Source organism: Elephantulus edwardii, unplaced genomic scaffold (genome assembly GCF_000299155.1).
Source record: "Elephantulus edwardii isolate Elephantulus edwardi_28Jun2011 unplaced genomic scaffold, EleEdw1.0 scaffold00113, whole genome shotgun sequence".
Lineage (NCBI taxonomy): Eukaryota > Metazoa > Chordata > Mammalia > Macroscelidea > Macroscelididae > Elephantulus > Elephantulus edwardii.
The window spans coordinates 8,480,922-8,502,276 of NW_006399863.1; the positions used below are offsets into that span (position 1 = coordinate 8,480,922).

The following is a 21,355-nucleotide window of genomic DNA, read 5'->3' on the forward strand; positions in this document are numbered from 1 at the left end:
TCTGGGATTGCAGTACATCTTCTTGCCACTAGGCCACCAGAGCTCCCAAAATAAAATTTTTTTAAAAAATCATAGGGAAGTCTATAGCCCAAGGGTTCCTGCACCTTGATGTTCATGAAAAGAGTTACAATAATGTGTACAGGGAAAGGAGAATGATCAAAACTATCTCTTGGACGGCATACAAACAGAAAATCTGAGACAGTAATTCCAAGTCAACGCAAGATTCAGCTTGCTTTGAAGAGACAATCTTATCATCTTCCAGATGTCATTCTGGTTGTCAGAGCCCGTTCCCAGGTCAGATAAAAAGTGCCTGGTTTTCCACCTGGAGTCACAGCTTAACTGGATGGAGTGAACAGGAAGAACATGGTCCAGGGGCAGAAACCTCACTCCGCCTGAGTCCCCACATGCCTCCTTTCTGCTATGTGACCCTGTGCAAGTCACACCACTCTTGGGCTGGGTCTCTACTGCAGTCTCATCTGGTCTGTGATTCAGGTGCACTACTACTGGGAGTAAATCAAAACTGGGCCATGGATACACATACTATTGTCCAAGTGCCTTTTATTCCATCCATTAGCTTACAACTGTTTTAAAGCACAATATACACGGTGTTCCCTTCACCACCAAAGCTTTCTCAACCTTGACCACACTAGCACTACTTCATGGAGTTGTCTACAGATTCATCCAACAATTCTTTATAAAATTTTCTCCAAGGTGTCTCTACTTTCCTGCATTCTGATGTAGAATTCTTGATGTTTTCATTTTATTCCCACCAAATAAAATTCTTAAAGCTTTAGATAGATTCACTTTTATTTTATATTTCACTCATTCAGAATTTGTGCAAGTCCAAAGAGAATTAAAAAAAAAAAAAAAAGACCAAAGGGCTAATTACTGGCATGAAAGGGCAGCACTTGGTCCATTTCCCCATTTCAACTGCTTTTATATGACTTAGAAGTCGTTGTGTTGTTAAGTGCCATCAAGTCATATGAACAAAAGACCTGGACACTCATATAACTTCCATCCTTTCTCCAGGTTCATAAGGTTTCCGGAGGCAAGCTATTTCAGAAGTGGATGCCACTCCTGCTCCCAAGCTTGTTTTAATCAGGGAGCTCCACCAAACACCGTCCACCATGGGTGACCAGTTCTCATGTGCCATGAAGGACAACTCTGGGCTCTTGGTTGGTGGTGAGAGTGGGATGGGAACCTCTCGTTGGGGCCAATGAGAGATGGGGGTGAACGGTGAGGTTTTTTTAAAAAACAAGTCATTTGAATTGTGGAAAGGCCCGTTCTCATGCACCATGGAAGACGGCTGGACTTAGGAGTAGTCATTTAAATATAAACAGTGTTTCATTACACACCATTGTTATCCATTGAAGAATGCCATCTTTTCTAAAAAATATTGGTCACTTTCTTAGTTTGCATTTAGACAACAAACAATTCTGAAAACAATCCATAGTTGACGCTGCAGCAGGTTTTCAGAGGCGGTAAATGGCACAGGAGCAGCTAGTAGATTTGAAATGTGTGCCTTTGAGATTGCAGCACAGTTTCTTACCACTAGGTCACCGGAGCTCCCTAACAAACTACTACGAAAAAACCAATTGTAATAACAAAACTACATCTCTTAAAAAATGAGCTTTTATTGGTATCTGCATTAATTCACATATTCTTTTATAATACAGCTTTTTAAGTTAGGACAATGAATGAATGTGTTTCATCGACTCTGCACATAAAAAAAAATCTCAAAAACATATGATGTATATATAAGCTACATGAAATGAATTTTTCATCCTCTCAGCTTTAGTCCTATTTTGTTGTTGTTGTTACTGTTAGGTGTCATCGAGTCTTGAACAACTTGTAGAGACTCTATGAACAACAGAGCTTAATCCTGTCCTGTGCCATCCTCACAATCTCTGACTCACTTGAGCCCACAGCTGCAGTCAATGTGCCAATTCACCTGATTAGTCCTATACTATTTAAATAATCCAAAAGCAAAGTTCTCATATGGAAATGACTTCATTAAAAACCACTACCACAGTTCAGTTCCAACTAATACTGACCCGACAGGGCAGAGTAGCACTGCCTAAGGTATTGCTGATGTTATGTGCTTTCAAGTTGACTGCTATTCATAGTGACCCTCTAATCAACTGCTCTGAACCTCACCTTATTCTGTGCCACCCAGACCAACACTGACATACTCATTAAAGTCACTGTATCAATCCATCTCATTGAGGGTCTTCCTACAGGGTTTCTAATAATGCAAATATGTAGGCAAGCAGACTGCTGCTTTTTTCTCCAAGACAGTGGCTTGTGGGTTCGAACTGTTAGCCTTTGGGTCAGCAGCCAAAAAATCACTGCACCATCAGCACTCCTTTATTATGTCACAATTCAATGTTATGCCTTCACCCTTCAGAAAACATTAATCCTTCTAGAGGACATCACATGAAGTGAAATAACAAAAGGACAAATGTTATATAAGACCATTAATATAAAAATCTCAAGGAAAGTTTCTATACAGAGAGAATCATTCTTGGATGGTTACCAAGGACAGGAAAGGAGGGAGAGGGAATTAAAAATTACTAAACAGACAAAAGACACACAGAAGAATAAGGGACAGGCAATATACAATAAGGGGTTAATCAGCACAATATCACTTCAAGAAAGGAAAGACGGAGAGGGACAGATGGATTCATGGACATCAGAAATATAGGGAAGAAGTGGGAAGAGTGCAGTCACACTATGGGTTCTGAAATTAGTGTTAAAGAACAAAACATGTATGAATGGTTGAATAAAAAATTAGTGTGCTTTGTAAACTTTCACTCAGATTATAATTTTTTTAAATTAAAACTAAAAAAAAAAAAATACAAACTCCAGAGACCATGTGCTTCTTTTACAGAAGCGCAGCAGAAGGCCTGGTTCTCCCAGCCTGAACAATGTCCTTTAACACAGGGCCTCATGCTAGACTTCTCCTTGGGTGTGATTCCTAGAAAGTACTTTTCTGAATGGCTGCATCGGCCTCCCTTTGTTAGGAGGATAAAAGCCATATAAGCTGGGATGTGTTCCCTTTTGCTACAAGTGCTGGGAAATCCAAAGGCCACTGCAGTGCCCAGGTGCAGCAATCAGTTCATCTCTGCAATCTTGGTAGGTATACTTTGTTTCCATTTCTCAATGTCCCATTTTTCATCTAGTTCCGTTTTCTAGGCTACTTGAGAGCTCTGAGAAGTAGCAGGGGCTGAAGATGTATATCAGCACTATAATCACAGGAAGATTTTGCTGTATGTGAAAATAGTTCATAATCAAAGCCTAGGGGACAGCAGAAACATGCCAAGCTGATATTTCTTCCCCAATTAATAGGGGACATAATGGCAGCATTCATCTTAACTGAACTTGCTAGAACGTAGCCAGTAAACATTGCGAAAAGAAAACCTGAGTTGCTACATTAGAAGTTCATTTGCCTATTAGCTAGGCAAATAGATGTTTCACTTGGAAAAAACCAGTATGTGGCACCCAAACAAGAGAGAGAATAAAAAAGTTTTATCTGGGTCAGTGGTTCAAGAGAGATTACAAAAAACCTAGTACTCAGGGTTCATGGGCTTTGTGCTTTGACTAGACTCTCCAGATGTCCACTGGTATCCAAGAAGAGAGGCTGGACCTTACCCCCAACATTCCCTTTCTTGTAACTAGACATAAAGACCCACCAGTGTTCAATGACTGTGGTCCCAATGACACATGGTATGAGAACATACACTAGCATAGACTTCCTGGAGGAGCACGTGGCTGTAAGTATAGAGTTTAAAATGCCCCTGTCCTCCACCTCGGAGTGTTTACTTCTGCACAAAGCCTAGAGGAATGTTTATTTATGTGCAAAAACATGCACATACACAAGGGTATTCAATACAGCATTGTCTGAAGTAACAAAGCTTTAGAAAAGAACCTAAACACTCAACAGGAAGAAAAAAATTAAATAAACCATGGTATGTTCATACATGGAATATTTTATGGCAATTAAGAAGCTGTTAAATGTTTGCTTACTGATTTGGGAAGTGGTTAAGTGGTAAAAAAAGGAAGCTGCCTGTATAATAGAAAAACAAAACTTTAAGAATTTTTTTTCAAAATGCAGACTACACACACAGAGTAAAAAATAATTCTGAAAGGGTCGCATCATGATGATAAGAAGGTAAAAAATATTTTAAAAAACCCAAAAGTGGTTATTCTCTAAGCCCATGTGATAGGTTCTCCCAGGTGAAAAGGAGGCAATGTCATGGCAGGCCACATTTCCTAAAAGTCAAGGACATGGATCTGGTACGTTCCTAGTGGGTACTGAGTAGGTATTTGTTAAACAAAGGACCCCAAATATTTTCTTTTTATAAACAAAAATACTTAGAGCACTAAATAAAATATCTGTGAATCTAAGTTCTACCAAAATTCCTCGTGAATAGAAGAAAAACACGGAGGGTTGGATCCTCATAAGGATGGAAGCGGGGGCAGAGAGTGGAGCCCCTCACCAGCCTGCTCTAAATCCTCCTGCAGAGTTCACCAAGGACACCTTCCCAGGCCAGCTTCCTCCAACGTCTGTCAAAGCCTGGGATTCACCATGTATCCCCAAGCAGTCTGGAGTCTGTCTCCCCTCCCTCAGAGGAGCACCCCTAATTCCCTCCAGCCTGACCCTCACGTTCACTTATTCAATAATTTCAACAGATGTGATTTCTAAAATTACAATCAGCCAGCAGGGAGGAGGGAAAAAAATAGCAAAAATAACTTCTGTGAGGTTCTGGAAAAGAAGAAGTCATTTTCCCCAGCCTGGACAGTGCCCAGGGCTCTGTTTAATTAAAACTACCAGAAGGCAGCTCCATCCTGAAAAATGTCCATCTCTAATAACCACTTATGTTATCTTCCTATGCCTACTTTTCTCCTATTTCTCCCTCCTACAGACACACAGACAGACACAAACTATGACTGCCTATCAAAAGTCAGATCACCCTGGCCAGATTCCTTTTTCATCTCTACAGTCAGTTTGTTCCCAGCGTTTCCTCCTCCCTGCCAAAAGAACAAACAGATATGTCCTAGAGAAGGTGCAGCCAGAGTGCTCCTTGGAGGCAAAGACAATGAGGCCTCGTCTCACATACTTTGGGCATGTTGCTAGGAGAGGTTATTCCTTGGAGAGGGACCTCATGCTCTGAAAGGTGGAGGGATGGTGAAAGAGAGGGAAAAGCCTCGATCGGGTGGGTTGACACAGTGACTGTCACAATGGCTCTAGTGTGCCAGGAAGTTGGAGGATGGCACAGGATAGGATGGGGTTTAGGTCAGCCATTCAAAGGGTCGCTATGAACCGTACTAAACTCAACAGCACCTCACCACCACCACCATCCCTTCCTGGCTTTGCATGCCCAGCCAAACAGCCCTTCTCCCCACAAGCACCCCGAGACAAAAAAATGACAGTCTGACTTGAAAGACACCCTCTGCCACTTTCCTTATTCTGGTCACGTGAGCAAGGCAGGAATTGTAGGCACACTGTGTGATGGGCCTGGACATAGCAGGAGGCAGAGGTAGGAATGCTAACATCCATTACTGGGTTATCTGCCAACTTCCTCTCCCCGAGACAAGACAAAGCCCTCTGCTCCCAAGATTCTAGAAACTCAGTAATTTCTATTTCAGAGGAAAAAGAGAGGAAGACCCTCAACCAGGTGCAATGACATAGTGACTGCTGCAATTGGCTCTAGTGTGTCAGGAAGTGTGAGGATGGCACAGGATATTACAGGGTTCAGATCTGTTGTTCATAGAGTTGCTATGGTGTATGCTCAACTTGATGGCACCCAAAAACAACAACTGTAATTTATTTCGAAGCTTTCTTTGACAAGAAGCTGTTCAGGGTCTGCTGGAGAGTTTCCACCCTTCCCCCCACCAGCCCCCATCAGTATTTGGTGAAATGTGTCTTTTCTGCTAGGCAAGTCTTTTCTTCTGTACTAGATACTTCTCACACTCTGCCAACAGTTAAAAACTTAAGAGAAGGTGATCATTAAATAAATAATGGTGAAAAAAGTTATCTACCCATAAATCTGCTACGGGGCCTGTTTCTCATGCAATCATGTTTATAATATTGAACATGAGCTGAAATTTAAAAAGGAATGCATCTCCCCACATGCCCTCCGTAAGGCTGACCCACCAGAAGTCACTCAGACTCTGACCTCAGAAACTTGAAGGGTGGGGTACAGGGACAGGCTAACGAAAGCATCTTTTACGTCCCCTTTCCAGCTCTGCTGATGCAATTTCTATGACTTGGACGTCTCCGTGTGTGAATAAATTAGTATCTCTCTGTCTCTCCATCATGCACTTTCTCTTTCAACTAAGCCCACTTGAGTTGGGATTCTACAAGTTGTAATCTAAAATATACCAAAATAGGCTTCTAAATCTGGAGGCTTAGAACTTTAATCTCATGTGACAACTCAGTCAATTGGCAGAATATGATTCACAAAGTTCATGCTGCTGTGCATCCTAGTCAAGTAAGCAGCACCCAGGGCCTTAAGAGCTTGTGAGCAGTCATGTAAGATACAGCTTTTAGTCTCCACTTAGAGAATAAAAAAGGTAGGAAGAAAACCAAAGTCCCTAACAGGCTACTCAGTCCATGGCACCATCTACCCTGAGACCAGAAGAATTAGATGGTGCCCAGCTGCACTTACTGACTGTCCTGCTCAGGCCACAACAGAAGGCCCATGATAGAATGGGAGAAAAAAGGAAAATGAAACTCAAAATTCCAAATTATCCTGACTTACTGGAGCACTTGAGACCAGAGCACTCCCTGTGATGACCGCTCTGAGACACGCTTTAAACCTTGAACTGAAACTAACCTGAGGTCAGCTTTTAGTGAAATCACAGAGGCACACAAAATAAAGGATATTATAACTAAACATGATGCTCCACTTAAAAACCATCCATATGAGACCAAAGGTAAATATGTAAAACATACATAAATAAGGTAAAAAAAAAAATGAGAAGAGAGGGGAATAGGGAAGAGAGGGTGACTGAAACTGGGAAAAGGAGGACAATTAAAGAAAATGCTGACACTTTGTATCATTTCACTGAACAATGTATCTCAAAATTGACAAATGAGAACCTAATTGTGTAAACTTTTACCAAAAACACAGTTTTAAAAATACATGTCATATTTCTGGAAGAAAAGGCTGGCAATCTACTTCTTCGGGTCACAGGGACAAAACCTCGCAGAATGCAGGCTGTTCTGAAACACCAGGGGTCGCTACAACTGGTTTTGTTCTTAGTCATGTAAGTGTTACTTGTTAATTATCCTGAGCAAAAGAAGCTGGTCACAAAAGGCCATGTTTGCATATACTATACATATGAAATGTCCAGAATAAACAAAATCTGCACTACACCAACAGAAGGCAGATTAGTGGCCACTAGGGACTGAGGGGGAGGGGGGAGGGGGATGAGGTTTCTTTTTAGGGTGGTGAAAAGATCCTAAAATTAGATGGTAGTGATGATTGTACATCTCTGTGAATGTGCTCAAAACCATTAAGCTGGACGTTTGCAAAGAGTAAATGCCGTAGGATTCCAATAAAGCTCAATCCTCAATAAAACTCCCATTTAAGAAATAAATAAATATCCTCCAAATAGCCTCACTGTAACGTAATCTCAAAAAGTCCTGGTAGTACAGTGACTAAGCATTTGATAGCACTAACAGCTGGTCAGCGGTTCAAATCCAACAACTCCTGCAATGGAAAAATGTGGCAGCCTGCTGCCGTCCCAGAAAACCCTGTGAGGTAGGTCTGCTCTGTTCCCTGGTCACTAGGAGTTGAAATCAACTTGATGGCCGTGGATGGCAGGTACTCTATCTGCTCAAGTGTTTGAGAGCAGAAAGATTTCACTGTGTAAGATGTGACAATCAAACAATAAAATTAGCTAGTATGTGGTATTGGGTTGGTTTTTTTTTAATAACAACTCAAATGAGTTAAGGACTTTTTTGAAATTATTCTTCTTAAGAAACATTAACAATAAAAAAACATGGAATATTTAGAACATACGATTTCAATACTTAATCAAAGTACTGTCTACTTAACAAAATGTTAATCCAGGTAAACTGTTTACTGTCAAAATGATGTAAGACTAGACAAAAGGGATGTAATTACTTGTGGAGTACATAAACGGTCCACACTTTATTATGAGGAAACCAGCTCAGGGTGACAGCTTGATACACAAGTCCTCCTCTGGTCACTCTGCTGCTCTCCTTCACCCAGTCCTTAAAAGAAATGTGACCCTCACAGAGATCCCCACGAACACACACTCACAATATAGCTACTGCTTAACAGTGAACACAGGAACCAGTTGACAGCTCAGGGATTCTAAAAGAATGGACAAGTACAAGAAAGTCATTCTCCTCTTCCACTTTAGGTATTAAGAATTAAATTTGCCAAGAAAGAGAAATACAATCCTGAATTAAAGGTGGACTCTGATAGGTGTTTCCTGGGATTCTCATTAATAACAGACAATCAATGTTAGTCTGGCAGACAAAGATTAATGATTAGCCAGTTGTTGAAAATTAACTAATGATCTATAGGGATGTACTGTAGAGACCCCATTTATTTCTTTATCCAATGTGCCTACTATGCACCAGGTACAGGGTTAGGCTCACAAAGCCACAGAGACAACTCAGACTCCAGTCTCTGCCTCTCAAAAAAACATATAATTATTGCCATGAGGTCCAAATCTACTCATGGCTGATCCTCCACTGGGATTCAGGGGCTAGAAAGAGGATAGGAGGAGTTACCCATCTTCCTCCTGTAGAACTACAGGTGGACTCAAATTGCTAGAGAGGCGTGACTTTTGGCTTCCCAACACAGCTCTCTAAGGATCATGTCACTAGCACGCCCTCTGTTGCTGTTGTTGCTGTGTTGTCCATGATGCCACCAGAGCTCCCTAAAACGCCCTCTAGGAACTCTTTTTCTAGTTTCATCCAAGGCCACTCATCTATCTAGTAGGCCAAGGAACCAGGATTCAAACCCAGGTTGCCAAACTCACCAGACACCAAGCCAGTACCTATAACGATTCCTAAACAATGCAGGAAGGGACTGAAGTCTAGAAAGAGGGAAGGTTACCATGCCTGCAGTAGTCTAGAGTCAAAACAAGTATTTACCTTAGGCAAGTGAAAGCAAGAGGTAGGGAGGAGAAAAGAACCGGAGAAGGTCTAATGGCAGTGATAGTACATGCTCTGAAGAACCGCCTAAGCATGCAAGACCTAGAACGTGTGGTTCAGATGGGCAGACAATAGAGCACACACACCCCATGTGGATGAGTTAATTAGCACACCTTACAGGTTAAATTCATGATCAAGGTTATGAAATTATGTTTTAGATATTAAAATCTGCCACTCTATAAGTAAAAATTTTACGTGTTAAATGATTAAGATACTATACCAGATCCAATGAACCGACTCTGTAAGGCCAGTCAGCACTGCACATTGTGATTATGGTCACACCTGTCCCACAGTGTTCTGGAGTAACTTAAAGCACACCTTCTCACTGACAAAAGCCCACTACCCAATACTGCTCCCTCCAGAGAAGTTTCTGGCACGCTGCCACTCTAAATCCCAGCAACAGAGCACAGAACATGCTGGACAACTGCGCTCTGAAACCCAGCCCTGTGTGTTCTGTCAGCCAGAGCTGCCCAAGAAACAGGACAGCAAGACCCGAAACTTCTCAGGAATAAATGTTTCCAACTTCCCATCCACCCCCAGACAAGAACTCCCAAGGAGTCGTAACTAATGAGCAGACGATCTGCCGCCCAGGCAAATCCCAAACACGGCTCAGGGAGAAGAATAGGTGAAGTTATCTCTCCCTTGAGAACTGTTCATTTGGTGAGCATGTGCACTTATGGCCCATCTACAGTGTACCACCTTACCAGACACAACTGGTGAGGCAAAAGTTGTTCACCATGAATTTTAGTCTGAAGATGCTGTCTTAAGAGAAAGAGAAGATGGAAATACAAATAGCTAACACTCAGGGTAAAAGTGCATAGTTTTATAAGAGAAGTTTCACTAGGGTAGTTACTTAAGATCAGGACCCCAAAAAGATTTCGGAGAAGGGAGACAATTTGAAGATCATTCTTCCACAGCAGTGAGGACAGAGGCATATGAAAGAAAAATGCAGCTCAGATGGGAGAAAGCTAGAGGGACCAGAAACATTAGGAGGCAGGCAAGTGGGGGAGGGATGCTTGGGAAATTCTGGTAAACAAAGGATGGGGCTATGAAGGAGAAGAAGAGAGGAGAAACCAAAATAAGGCAACAGCAAATCTGGGAGGACCTAGCCTCCCATTCCAGTGGGTAGTCATTAAAAGCCTTGGGCTCACACTCTTTCAGAGGTCAGCTGATAGTGGTGTGAATGGAGAGAAAGGAAAGGCATGAAAGATGTGACATTGTCATTGCTGTTATGTGCAGTCAAATCACTTGTGACTCATAGCAACCTTATGAACAACAGCTCTGAACCCTACTCTATCCTGAGCTAACCTTACTGTTTCTGATACACCTACCCCATTTCCCCAGTCTCTGAGTCAATCCATTTCATTGATGGATCTCACCTTGTCTTCCTCTCCAACACGGTCCCCTACCCTCCCAAGCATGATCTCCCTCTCCAAAGATCGGTCTCTCCTTGCAACATGCCCAAAGTATGTCAAATGTAGCTGAGGTAAAATGTCAACAGATCTGAAAACACAAGCCAACTAACCTCCGAGCCTCAACAAGAGAAAAAAAGAAATGAAGGGGTCAGAGGTGATCCACAATATCAAGTCACAACAAAACGTTCCATTCTGTATAAGCAGTAGTTCTTAAACAGCTGATGAAAGCCAGGCACTTTGTAAAGATGAGGGTGCAGACGTATGAGCTGAGGGCCTTGTCCTCCTCCGGTCACTCAACAGTGCCTGAGAGGCAGGAGAGGGTACAACCATTAATATGTACCAAAGGAGGGTTTCTCATGACAAATCACCATCTCTATTTTGGACATTTCTAATTTCAGGCAGTTCAGCATTACAGAGAACTGAACTAGAAGGTAGCCTGGGAAAGAGTGTCAGGAACAGGTTGCAGGGACATTAAAAACAAAACAAACAAAAAAACCATTAAACCGTCCACATAGAAGTTTCTTTATGACAAAGTAAGGTTTGGATTAAAAAATAACCAAAATAAAGTGGTTTTCAACACAATAAAATACAGTATCATCATTATCATTGTCCCTACTCTGACACTCTGTACAGAAGAGTCCTCCCCTCCTGTGATAATAAAATAAGCAATAAACTCTCAACTAAACTTATCGACTACACCAAGAGGGATGTGACTGTGGGAACTGAGCTGCACCGTTTCCATGGCTCCAGCCTCCACTACTTCCTCCAACTCCACAAATGAAAGCTACATAAAAACTTGAGATTGTTTATATTTAAGATTTTTTAAAAAAATCTAACTCTGGGAAAACTAGCTACCCCCTAGGTAGTCCCTAAGTCCCCAGAGCTGGCTGTGTTGCATAAACCCAGAACAAATATACAGAGGATAAATGAAGAGGGCCACATTTCTCTCCAGTGAATGTTGGTAATTTTACCACGTGTGCCCTTTAGTGGGCAAGGACATCTTCCCCAGAAGCTGGCCCTGACTCTAAGGGCTCTGCATAGACATTTCCCAAGGGGCTACCAGGCAAAGAAAGCCACTCTGTTTATTAGGTGTGGCTTTGCAGCCTATTAGTCTTCCTGCCCTCTGTTTTGCCATTCACATTAATTGAAAGGTATTTACTACAGATGAAAAATAAGCTTTTTTCAGCTGCCTCTAAACCAATCCCAAAAATAGAGCAATCACTTTGGCACAAATTGGGTCAAATGTATTAAAAAAAAATCCAGTTCCCTGGTGGCAGGAGATGGCATGGGACCTTGTTATGAGCCAGGAGGAAGCCCACAAAGATTCCCCCTTCCCACAGTGGGAAAGGAAATATTTAAAGAGTCAAGCAGAGTATGAACTTAACTGGCCATGTGATCACCCAAATTAAAATAAGACAAGCTTGAATGTCATGAGTTTCAGAATACCAAGTAAAAAAAAGTACAAGGAATATATTGGTTTTTTAAAAAGCCTCATGCTAAATCCCCTCATCTGCACCACTCCCCCCCAAAAATAGTTCTGTTTTTAAGGACTATCAAGAAAAGACCCACTGCAGAGGGATGGCAAGGGGAAAGAAATGAGATACATCCGTTTTTTAAAACATTTTATTTCCTCACTTTTAACTGAGAAAGTCAAATGGTCCAACAACACAATCTTTTATTAGTGCCCTGGATTTCCCTGGGAAAAATAAGAGTATTAATTGGCTCACACATGCAGCTACATTAATTATTCCATTGATCTGAATTAATCTGCCTTTCTGAAAGGTATTTATTTTCTAAGTTTGTTTAATCATCTTCTCTTGAGCTACAAAAAGCAACAAACTGGGTCACCATACACATCGTTAAATTTGGTAACAAGGATGACACCATCTGTGGCCTCAACTGCAAAGATCTATCTCCATTGATAGAGAAGGCTTTTCACTCCTTCTGTGTATCCTTTAAAGCGATCATCTAATACCACAAGTGTATAACAAAATCAAAAGCTCTTCAGTATATCCAAAGTTACATGAGCAATCTCTAGCACAGTGTAAATATATACCAACAGTGAGCATTTATATATGTATCTAATTTCCATTTACAGTTATAGTTTCAGCTACAATATCCAAAAGTGCTTTTTAAAAAATTTCTAGAATTCAAACTACAAATGCGCAAATCTGAACAGAATCATGTTATATCTGAAATGTGCCACATTTTAAATGTAACATGAAATCCTGTATATAAACCATTAAGGCTAAATTCACAAGAGCATAATTTCAGTGTCCTCAGAAGCCAGGAGAAGTTCCCTCACAGCAGTCTTACCTTTACCACACTCCCTGACTCAAGACTGTACAGCCCCTACTAAACTCGTTCAACAGGAAAAGCCAAAAAGGACTCCCCCAAAAGCACGTGGTTCAAATCCACCAGCTGCTCTGTGGGAGAAGGAGGGGCAATCTCCTCCCGTGCAATTAACTGCCTCTGAAAACCCACTCCAGATGGTCAGCTATGAGTTGGTTCTGACTTGAAGGCACACAACAACAAAAGAGGAAAGAGGGAAATGGTCAAAATAGGAGGGTCTTAGTGGCCAGCACTGGTACCCTTCTTCATTTGCCACTCAACCTGACCTCCAATAGTAAGTAAAGCACTGATCTTCTCAAGAAGGATGCTGAAACAACAAAACTGAATGGCTCCAAATAATCAAAGAAAGATGACCTTGTCATCTTCTCAACCAATCCCTTAATTGACAGATGATTGAATAGCAAAGTAGAGAGGTCATGGAAGTACCCCAAACCAAAATTAACTGACAGCCAAGTGTTAGAAGCTGCTGGGTCCAATCTTAAAAGTCCATTAGTGGTTTGTTGTTGTTTGTTTTTACCATATCAACCTTTCCCAAAGAAAGTTCTTGGAGCACTGATTCCATGATGTTAAAAAAATAAAAAAAAAACATTCAAAAAAATCCGAAAAAAAAAAAAAAAAAAAGAATCCATAACGAATTACTTTTACGGACTGGTTGAATCAAACCAAATGAAAATATTTAACGGCAGACCTTGCCAGGGATTTTGCTAGACTCATGTGCATGATAAATCTTTTAAAGCGCAATAAAGTATATTGAAATATACCAATTTATTTAATCACAGAATCATTTTTTCTTGGGGATTCTCAAAGAGTCAGGAGCAGTTATTTGAGTAGTACGCCCGCTCCTCCCTTAGCTACTATCTTGTTATCTGACATTTTGCATTTGCGACATCAGTGTAAAAAAAAAAAATCTATCTTTTTTGCATATCAGTCACATATGACTGGCAGTGACAACAACAGAGGAGTGAGGCTACAGTAAAGCTGGCTGTGAAGGCCAAGGTTACGTGTTAACTTGGCTGGGTCATGGTTCTCAGTGGTTTGGAGGTTATGTAATGATCTTATTTGGCAGTTATGTAATGGTGTCATTTGGCAGTTACGTGGTGATGCGAGTTGGCAGGTTCTCATCCTCCATTTTTGCATAATGCCAACTTTGGCATAACAAACTGGTCCTTTTAGCCTCGCCATGTTTTTAAGGAGCAAGTGTACCACAAAATATTTTTATCTAAATCACGCTTTATGTGTGTAAATTTATTCACTTTGTTGTACTCTGCATTATGTTGTCATGTGCCAACATGTCAGTTTCAACCAGCCGTAACTCTATATGACAAAGCAGAACTCGCCCCCCTAGGATGTCCTAGGCTGTCTTCTTCACAGGAAGAGACTGCTAAGTTTTTTCTCCCAGAGAGACACTGAGATGGCTCGAATTTTCGGTTAACAGTCAAGTGGTTCTCTGAAAATGAGTAGAGTTCTTATACAAATTATATTCTCTAATAACCCTTTGCTGGCTGTCAGAGATGATGAGGATGGCCCAGGAGAGAACAAGGTTCAGCTCTCTTATACTCAACTTGGCAGCACCTAACCACCACATTAATTCTTTACATACAAGAAAAAGTGACCGAATGATGGTAGCCACTCCCAAATAACACCAAATTTCAAAATCTAAAAACAAAAAGTAGTATCAGGAAAAGAATGGCTGACAACAAAGTCTAAAAAAAAAGGTTATTTTAGAAATTGGCTACAGGCCTCTCCCATAATGAATTTTATGTCTATTTACGCAAGATTCATGACTTTTCAACACTTTCATTCAGTATAAATTTGAGAAAACAGGTCAAAAAAACTCCACTGTTGCAAAGCTCCAGGAAACATCACATGCACATCTGTAAACATCAAAGGCCCAGAAAACCAGCAGCCAGCATTAGGTACAGCGGCAAACGATAACTACACATCAGAACCAGCAGAAAATATAAGAGCACTTACCAAGTTATGATTTGTTGAATTAGAATCATCTTCAGGGAATGGGATGTAAATAGCTAAGGCCACACAATTGGCAAAAATAGCCAATAATATAAATATGTCAAATGGTCTGGAAAATTCTGTTAAGGCATTTAAGTCATCTCTCGTGCATACTCCCCACCTCATCCCTTTTGAATCATGTTTCAAATTTTAAAAAAAATGGCATAAACACATCCTTTCCTTCCTGACTGTGGTGACTACCAGGTTTTCAGCAGAGCTAAGGGTCAGTGGTCACTTCACAGCTGATCTTCCTATCAAATGACCTCCCTGTGTCCTTTTCTTCAGGTGCATGGATCATGTTACACTCCTCCTGCAGCATATTTTCGATTAAAATCTAAAAATGCATACAGTTAGGGGACCAAATGAACCAGGTTTCTGTTACTGTAATTTTAAAAGAGACCAGAGCCTCAGAAAGTAAAATGATCAGGGGCTGGGGATACACAGAAGACATTATGGCACCTTCTCTTACACAGATCCTCGCCTTTACATGTTAGAATCACTTTCTTGGGGACAATTCTTGGCTAAGTCAGTGTGAATCTCCTGTCTGGGCTGGGACAGGCCAAGTTCCTAGGACTTCTCCATTTTTCCTAAGCCTTTCAGGCCATGTTCCTGTCCTTGGATGCTGTAATAAGGCAGGCCAGGATTCAGCTTCTTCCTCTGCATTCTTTACCAGAGTAATCAATAGCTATAACTGTTTCAGATTAGAGCTGGACTGGAGCTCAGTTTATAATGTGCTGTTGCTGTGTTCCATTTATAAACAAATTAAATAAGAAGCCACAAGAAATCAACACCAGACACTTTTCAAAGTGCTACTTAACAGTTCTAAATCTCGGGGGTCTGTCTGGAAGAATCACTCTGAGATCAAATTTCAAGAGTTACTTGTTTAAACATTCTGCTGTTATTAAGAGATGTTGTCAAAACTAGCAATCCAAAATCTGACATCTGCCAAATGACTGTTTTTCTTCTTCTGGTTTCAGCCTTTCCAATGGGAAGCTTTATGAGCAACCAACCTAATCTGCAATTCCCGGGCCTTATTTTACAACAGTGTGTCTCTCTCAGGTACTGGCCTGACAAAATACTAAAACATCAAAAAGGCAAGGCCTTCGTGCACTTGCTTGACAAAACACTTCAAGCCACTGAAGATTCTAGAACATCAACAGGCTGCTTTCCATCTATCCTGATACCCTTCTGGGAAATTCAACCATGGCAAAGGAAACAAATACCCCTTTACCTCTCTGAAGAGGCCTTGGGTTTCACTTAATCTCTTAAAGAACTTGAAGAGTCGACATAAGGATATGAACATTTTTCCCCTTACTAATTTTGATGAGTTTGTACTGTAAGCCAACTAATTTTCATTCACATTTGTTCTTTCAACTTACCTAGCATGACAGAACCTTTTATCCAGGGATCTAATTTTAAGGCAGTCCACCTTCAGAAGACTTCAGAATCCCCTTTCATTCTTCCTTTTGGCAATTCGTAACTGGAATCTAAAAAAGTCAACTTGTCCAACAGAAATACATTGTCTCCCCCCTCTCCCACACTACCATCCTCTTTTTAACTTCCCAGTACCTAAGTGATAAACAGGTCAATCCATGAAACACTAACATCATTCAGGAGAGCCTAGCAAAAGTGTTTTTTGCTTTACGCTGATTTCATTTCAGTGTCTAAGTACAGAGAGCATCCTTACAGCCACAAGATTTCCATAAGACAATCAGAAGACAGAAATAAGTGACTCTGAATCTACCACCTCCTAAACCAAAAAGGATGCCCTTCACTTCCCCACAGTGCAATACACGCTTTCTCTTCTGCCTGCAAATACAAAGTAGCTCCCCAATCTCTCAGCAGAGATTTGGTCTGACAGGCTGGCTTTTGGAAGATTTCTATAGCCTGCTCCATGAATTAAAAGAAAACTGTCACTGGAAACAACAAATGGATCATATATTGGTTAAGAATCTATTTTACAACCAATGCCATCTCTAAGCAAGTTGCTCCCTGAATTGGCAGTGACCTCTTCTAATTCCTATGCACATGTGTCTGGCTATGCAGAAAGGGAGGCAGCAGCTCAACCCACACAAGTAAACTGCTATATACAAATGACTGCACAGAGAAATGGCACCAGGCCTCCACCCCATTCTGCATACAATTAATGACCCCACCAAGAGGTCTCTTACTCAGAGTCACATCAAGGCAACCTAGGGAGGAGGAAATCTTTCTAAGGGTAGCCACTGCCTCTGACACCAGAGATGCCACTGGAACACAGCCTGATGTACTTTGCACCTTCCTGCACTGACTCTAGCATTCTGTCCTCAGACTGAAGAACTTAAAGAGAACACACACACACACACACACACACACACACACACACACACAACCCTAGTTAAGTGAGAGACACCATAACTCACTCAAGAGAAGAGACATCTGTTTCAAAAAGGAAAAAAGCGCATGAAAAAAAACCCAACCAAACCCTACCCTAGCATTTGACTGCTCGTTCTAAAATCTTTCTAGACAGTTAACTCATTTTAACTCCTGCCGTTGCTCAGAGAAAATAGCCAGAGAAGACAGGATATGCACATAGCCGGCTAGCAAGGAAATCAAATTACTGGGGGGGCACGTTTTAGCTGGCTACCAACATCCCCAATTTTAAACATGGCCCCTTCAGCATTCTGGGACTTATGTGGGGAAAAGTCTGGTGTTTTTGTGGTCAAGAACTGTTCTAAGGTCCCTGCTAGCCCCTAAAACACTTCTAGGGAAAGGGAAATGTTATATTTTACACAGACCAGTAAATCATTTGACTAATTAATCATTTGCTCAGAGAGAAGGCCTCAGTCAACCTTTCTTTCCTGAAGGAGGACAGTACTGCATCTTGGCTTCAAGATCTAGGGAAAGGGATACACAAACGGAGTCACAACAGTTTGCCCAAGATCTGGGATGGATCGACCATCCTGGGGCACTTGGAGTTCAGTGTCAAAAATACAAAGGAGACAGCCAGAAATGTAATTCCAGTCTGACACAGACAAGAAAAAAATTCTTTTATAAAGGCAGCAACTGTAAATTCCTCCACTGAAATGACTGTTCTAAAACTAGTAAGAGTTTAGGGAGAAGAGGCACATAAAACCTTTTCCCTTCTTATGTTTCCTCACACTCACGTTTCAAATGCTTTCTTGGAACCTGTCAAAAGGAAATTCCAGGAAGTCAGAGCACTGATCAGAAAAAAAACTACCCACAAAAACAAAACACAAACAGTCCAAAAAGAAATTCAAAAGAACTCCCTCCCTCTCTAAGCAGCCAAATGTTCATATTTGTATGGAGCGACCTAAACAATGGGAATCAATAAATATCAGAGCTAGAAGCAACCTGGGCATTAATTGGACATGCTATAGCAGATTTTACAACACCAGAATGAGAAGATTGTGATAAAGGTCCAAAATGTTGTCACTTCCAGTAGAATCTCATACACTCTATTTTTAATTTAATTTGTATGCTTTATGGACTCAATCCATACCAATGCAAAAAATAAATAAATAAATAAAGTGGATTTTAAACTAATCAGTTATCAAATGACCACAGATTAAGTTTGTCAGTTTTCACCACCTACTACTTTGAAGTTTGAGGCTGTTACTCCTTCCCCCATCATTCTACACACCCATACGTGTACACACACAAGACAGTGGGCTAAATATACCCACCACCAAGCCATTATTCTGCAACCCTAGAAGATGTGAAGCTATCTGCAATGAAAATCCCTTTCACGTAGCTTCTTCTGTGCCTCGCATTCCAGACCAACACAGCATTGTGTCATTTCAGAAAGCAAATCCTTTTAAAGAACAGATGGTAAAAGAGAAAACAAGAAAGACTTCCCCCATAAAAAGGATACTTCCATTCCACTATACTAATGCAGGCTCTTCGGATGGGGTTGTTGAGTGATAAACAGAAAAGGGCGCGGGCAGGTCGGCTGTTGGACGAGTTACCCTGTTTTTTGCTCTTGGCGTATTGCTGACGTTTTCTTTGGGAGAGAGATCCTACAGGTGGGGGCGCGGAGGTGCTCATGGTTTGGGCAGCCTTGGCCTGTCTGGCAGCATCGATTGCAGCTTGCCAGGACAGGACGGTCGGCTTGGAGCTATTCGCCTGGGAAGTTGGTCCTTCACCAGAAAGAGGAAGTCTGGTGCCTCTTGCATAGTTTGCCTCTGGAGAAAAGAAAAGGAGAAAAATTACAATGAGCATCCAGGGTTCAGAAAACAAGCAAAGGCGGTCTCTCAACAGAAACAGGTGAAAATCACACCCATGTTCCTACCTTGAACCTCAGGTGCCATTTTTCAAAGGTGAAATTTGGTCAGCCAGAGTGCCAGGAAAAGTCCCATCTGCTCTACCCTGAATGCCAGTCAACCTGAACCGGTGCTGGGTTACCCCCACCAAGATCAGAACCTCCACACCCATGCCTTCATATAGACGCATGCAGTGCATTCAAACAATCTGTGGTCATCCCACATTTATTCCACACTCTTCCCCATTTCCAAACCCCATAGATCTCTAATGACTTCATAGATAAGTACCACAGTTTTTCTCTAAAAGAACTACCACTTTTGGGAGGAAGGGGAAAGGGAGGAGCCTGGTGCCAATAATCCAATAATCTTAATCATTTTCAAGGTGTTACTCCAATATCTTTCCAGATCCACAAATCCAATTTTTTCAGCATGAGAGAAAGAAAATGAAAAATCCCCCACTGGTACCCAAGCAAGACCAAAAGCCCCATAACAAATATCCAGATTATGCACTGACGCTTCCTGCAAATGAAAATTCATGATGCTTGGGACTCGTTTCCCCACAGGCTTCCGAAAACAGAAAACATCTTTGGGGCTTTTTTGCATTTTAAATTGCAGCAGCATCAGCCAAGCCAGCATCCAGAGACAGACAGGCAGCCAGCCTCACTCCTACACCTAGAAGAGGAAGGCTAGATTAGGCCAGGGGCCCTCAAGGCCTAAACAGGAGTCACCTGAGTGTAGTCTGGCAATGAGGTACGCACCAGGCAGAGCCCCCACCAGCTTTGAGTCTTGGTCAAAACTTGGGCTCCTGGCCCTGCCTTTGGCCGAAATCTCTTTGTGAAGGCAGAAACCAAAGTGAGAGGTAGAGGGGGAAACGTTTGGCAAAGCAATTCTTGTGAAAGTGAAGAGCTAGAGAGTCAACACAAGCCCAGGTCCGCCAGCCTAGCAGCCTGTGAAGGGGGCCTGGCTGGCGGGCAGCAGCCAGAGCCCAGGGACCATCTTGGGGAGTCAACCCATTCCCTGGGGAGTGCTCACTTGGGAAGGCTTGGAACTGGAGTAGAATAATGGGGGGGAGGGGAGGCTGGCGACCTCCAAGGAAGAGGGGGCAGGGCCGGCCGGGAACTGCTTCAGCCTCCCTAGACCCAGCCCGGGCTGGTGTGGGAACTGCACGTGGCCCCAGGACTGGGGAGGGGAGCCCCACGGCGCCAGTGACTCCCCGGGTATTGCTAGGTTACGGACGTGTGCACAGCCGGCGCTGGGAGCGGGAAGACACGCTCCATCCGCCCCCTCCCCCCATCTGAGACTGGGCCTCCCCCAGAGAGGGGAGCGGTGTGCTTCACCCACCCGCGCCAAGGGTGAAACTGGGCAATCCTAGAATTTTCCGGATGCCACCAGGGCCCGTCTTTGACGACCAGGGGACGGGGGAGGAGAGGAAGGGGAGAAGCGGCTAACCCCACCACCACCTTCCATCACTGCGTTGGAGGAAAGTTGAGCCCGAGGACACTGAACCAGAATCACCCCGGCTCGCCCCTCCTGCTGCACAGCGCACCCGAGACTTGGCGGCCGCCCCTACCCCACAAATGCAGAATCAACTCTGACATTCAGGGCCTGAAGGGGAGAGCGGAGTGGCTCCTTCACGCACCTCCCTTTTCCATTTATGACACTGGGTTAGAAGCATCCTTTCCAACCCCCTCAGCCCACCCATCGCCTTAGAGGGGAGCGGCGGGAGGAGAAAGGGGGTGAGAAGGGTCCACGACAGGGATCAGATGTGGCAGCGGGTGCCCAGGCTCTGGCTGCTCACCGTTCGCGTGGTCCGCTTGCTGCCGTTGATGCTGCATTTTTTTCATCATCATCATCATCATCATCCACGAACATTTATTGAGCGCCTACTGTGTGCAGGGCACTGTGCTGGGTGTTGGGGGTGGGGGAGGAACAGGGAAAGGGGGTGACCAGTAGGTGGGAGCCGAGGTCCCTGCCCTTATTCTTGCTTCAGCAGGGGGTGGGGAGAGATGGGGATAAATAACAAAAAATAAGGGGTAATTTATAAAAACCGCTCGCCACCCACGCTCCCTCTTTTCCAAAAATGGAGCAAAATAAACTTTTTTTAAAAAAAAATAAAA

At 42.5% G+C, this 21,355-nt stretch overlaps 1 protein-coding gene across 4 annotated transcripts in view; it reads right to left on the reverse strand.

Annotated features, from left to right (window-relative positions):
• CACNA1D (calcium channel, voltage-dependent, L type, alpha 1D subunit) overlaps window positions 1-21,355 on the reverse strand; it is a 416,410-nt gene extending 395,055 nt beyond the window's left edge. For 2 of the 4 annotated variants that reach the window (XM_006892225.1, XM_006892228.1), the window contains exons 1-3: window positions 21,037-21,220; window positions 18,851-19,160; window positions 14,941-15,046 (exon numbers count right to left, since the gene is read on the reverse strand). In XM_006892225.1, the coding sequence (XP_006892287.1) occupies window positions 14,941-15,046; window positions 18,851-19,160; window positions 21,037-21,100 (480 nt within the window). In that variant the 5' untranslated portion in view covers window positions 21,101-21,220. Of the gene's footprint in view, window positions 1-14,940; window positions 15,047-18,850; window positions 19,161-21,036 lie in introns of all 4 variants that reach the window. The other 2 variants (XM_006892226.1, XM_006892227.1) reach the window with 2 other exon arrangements.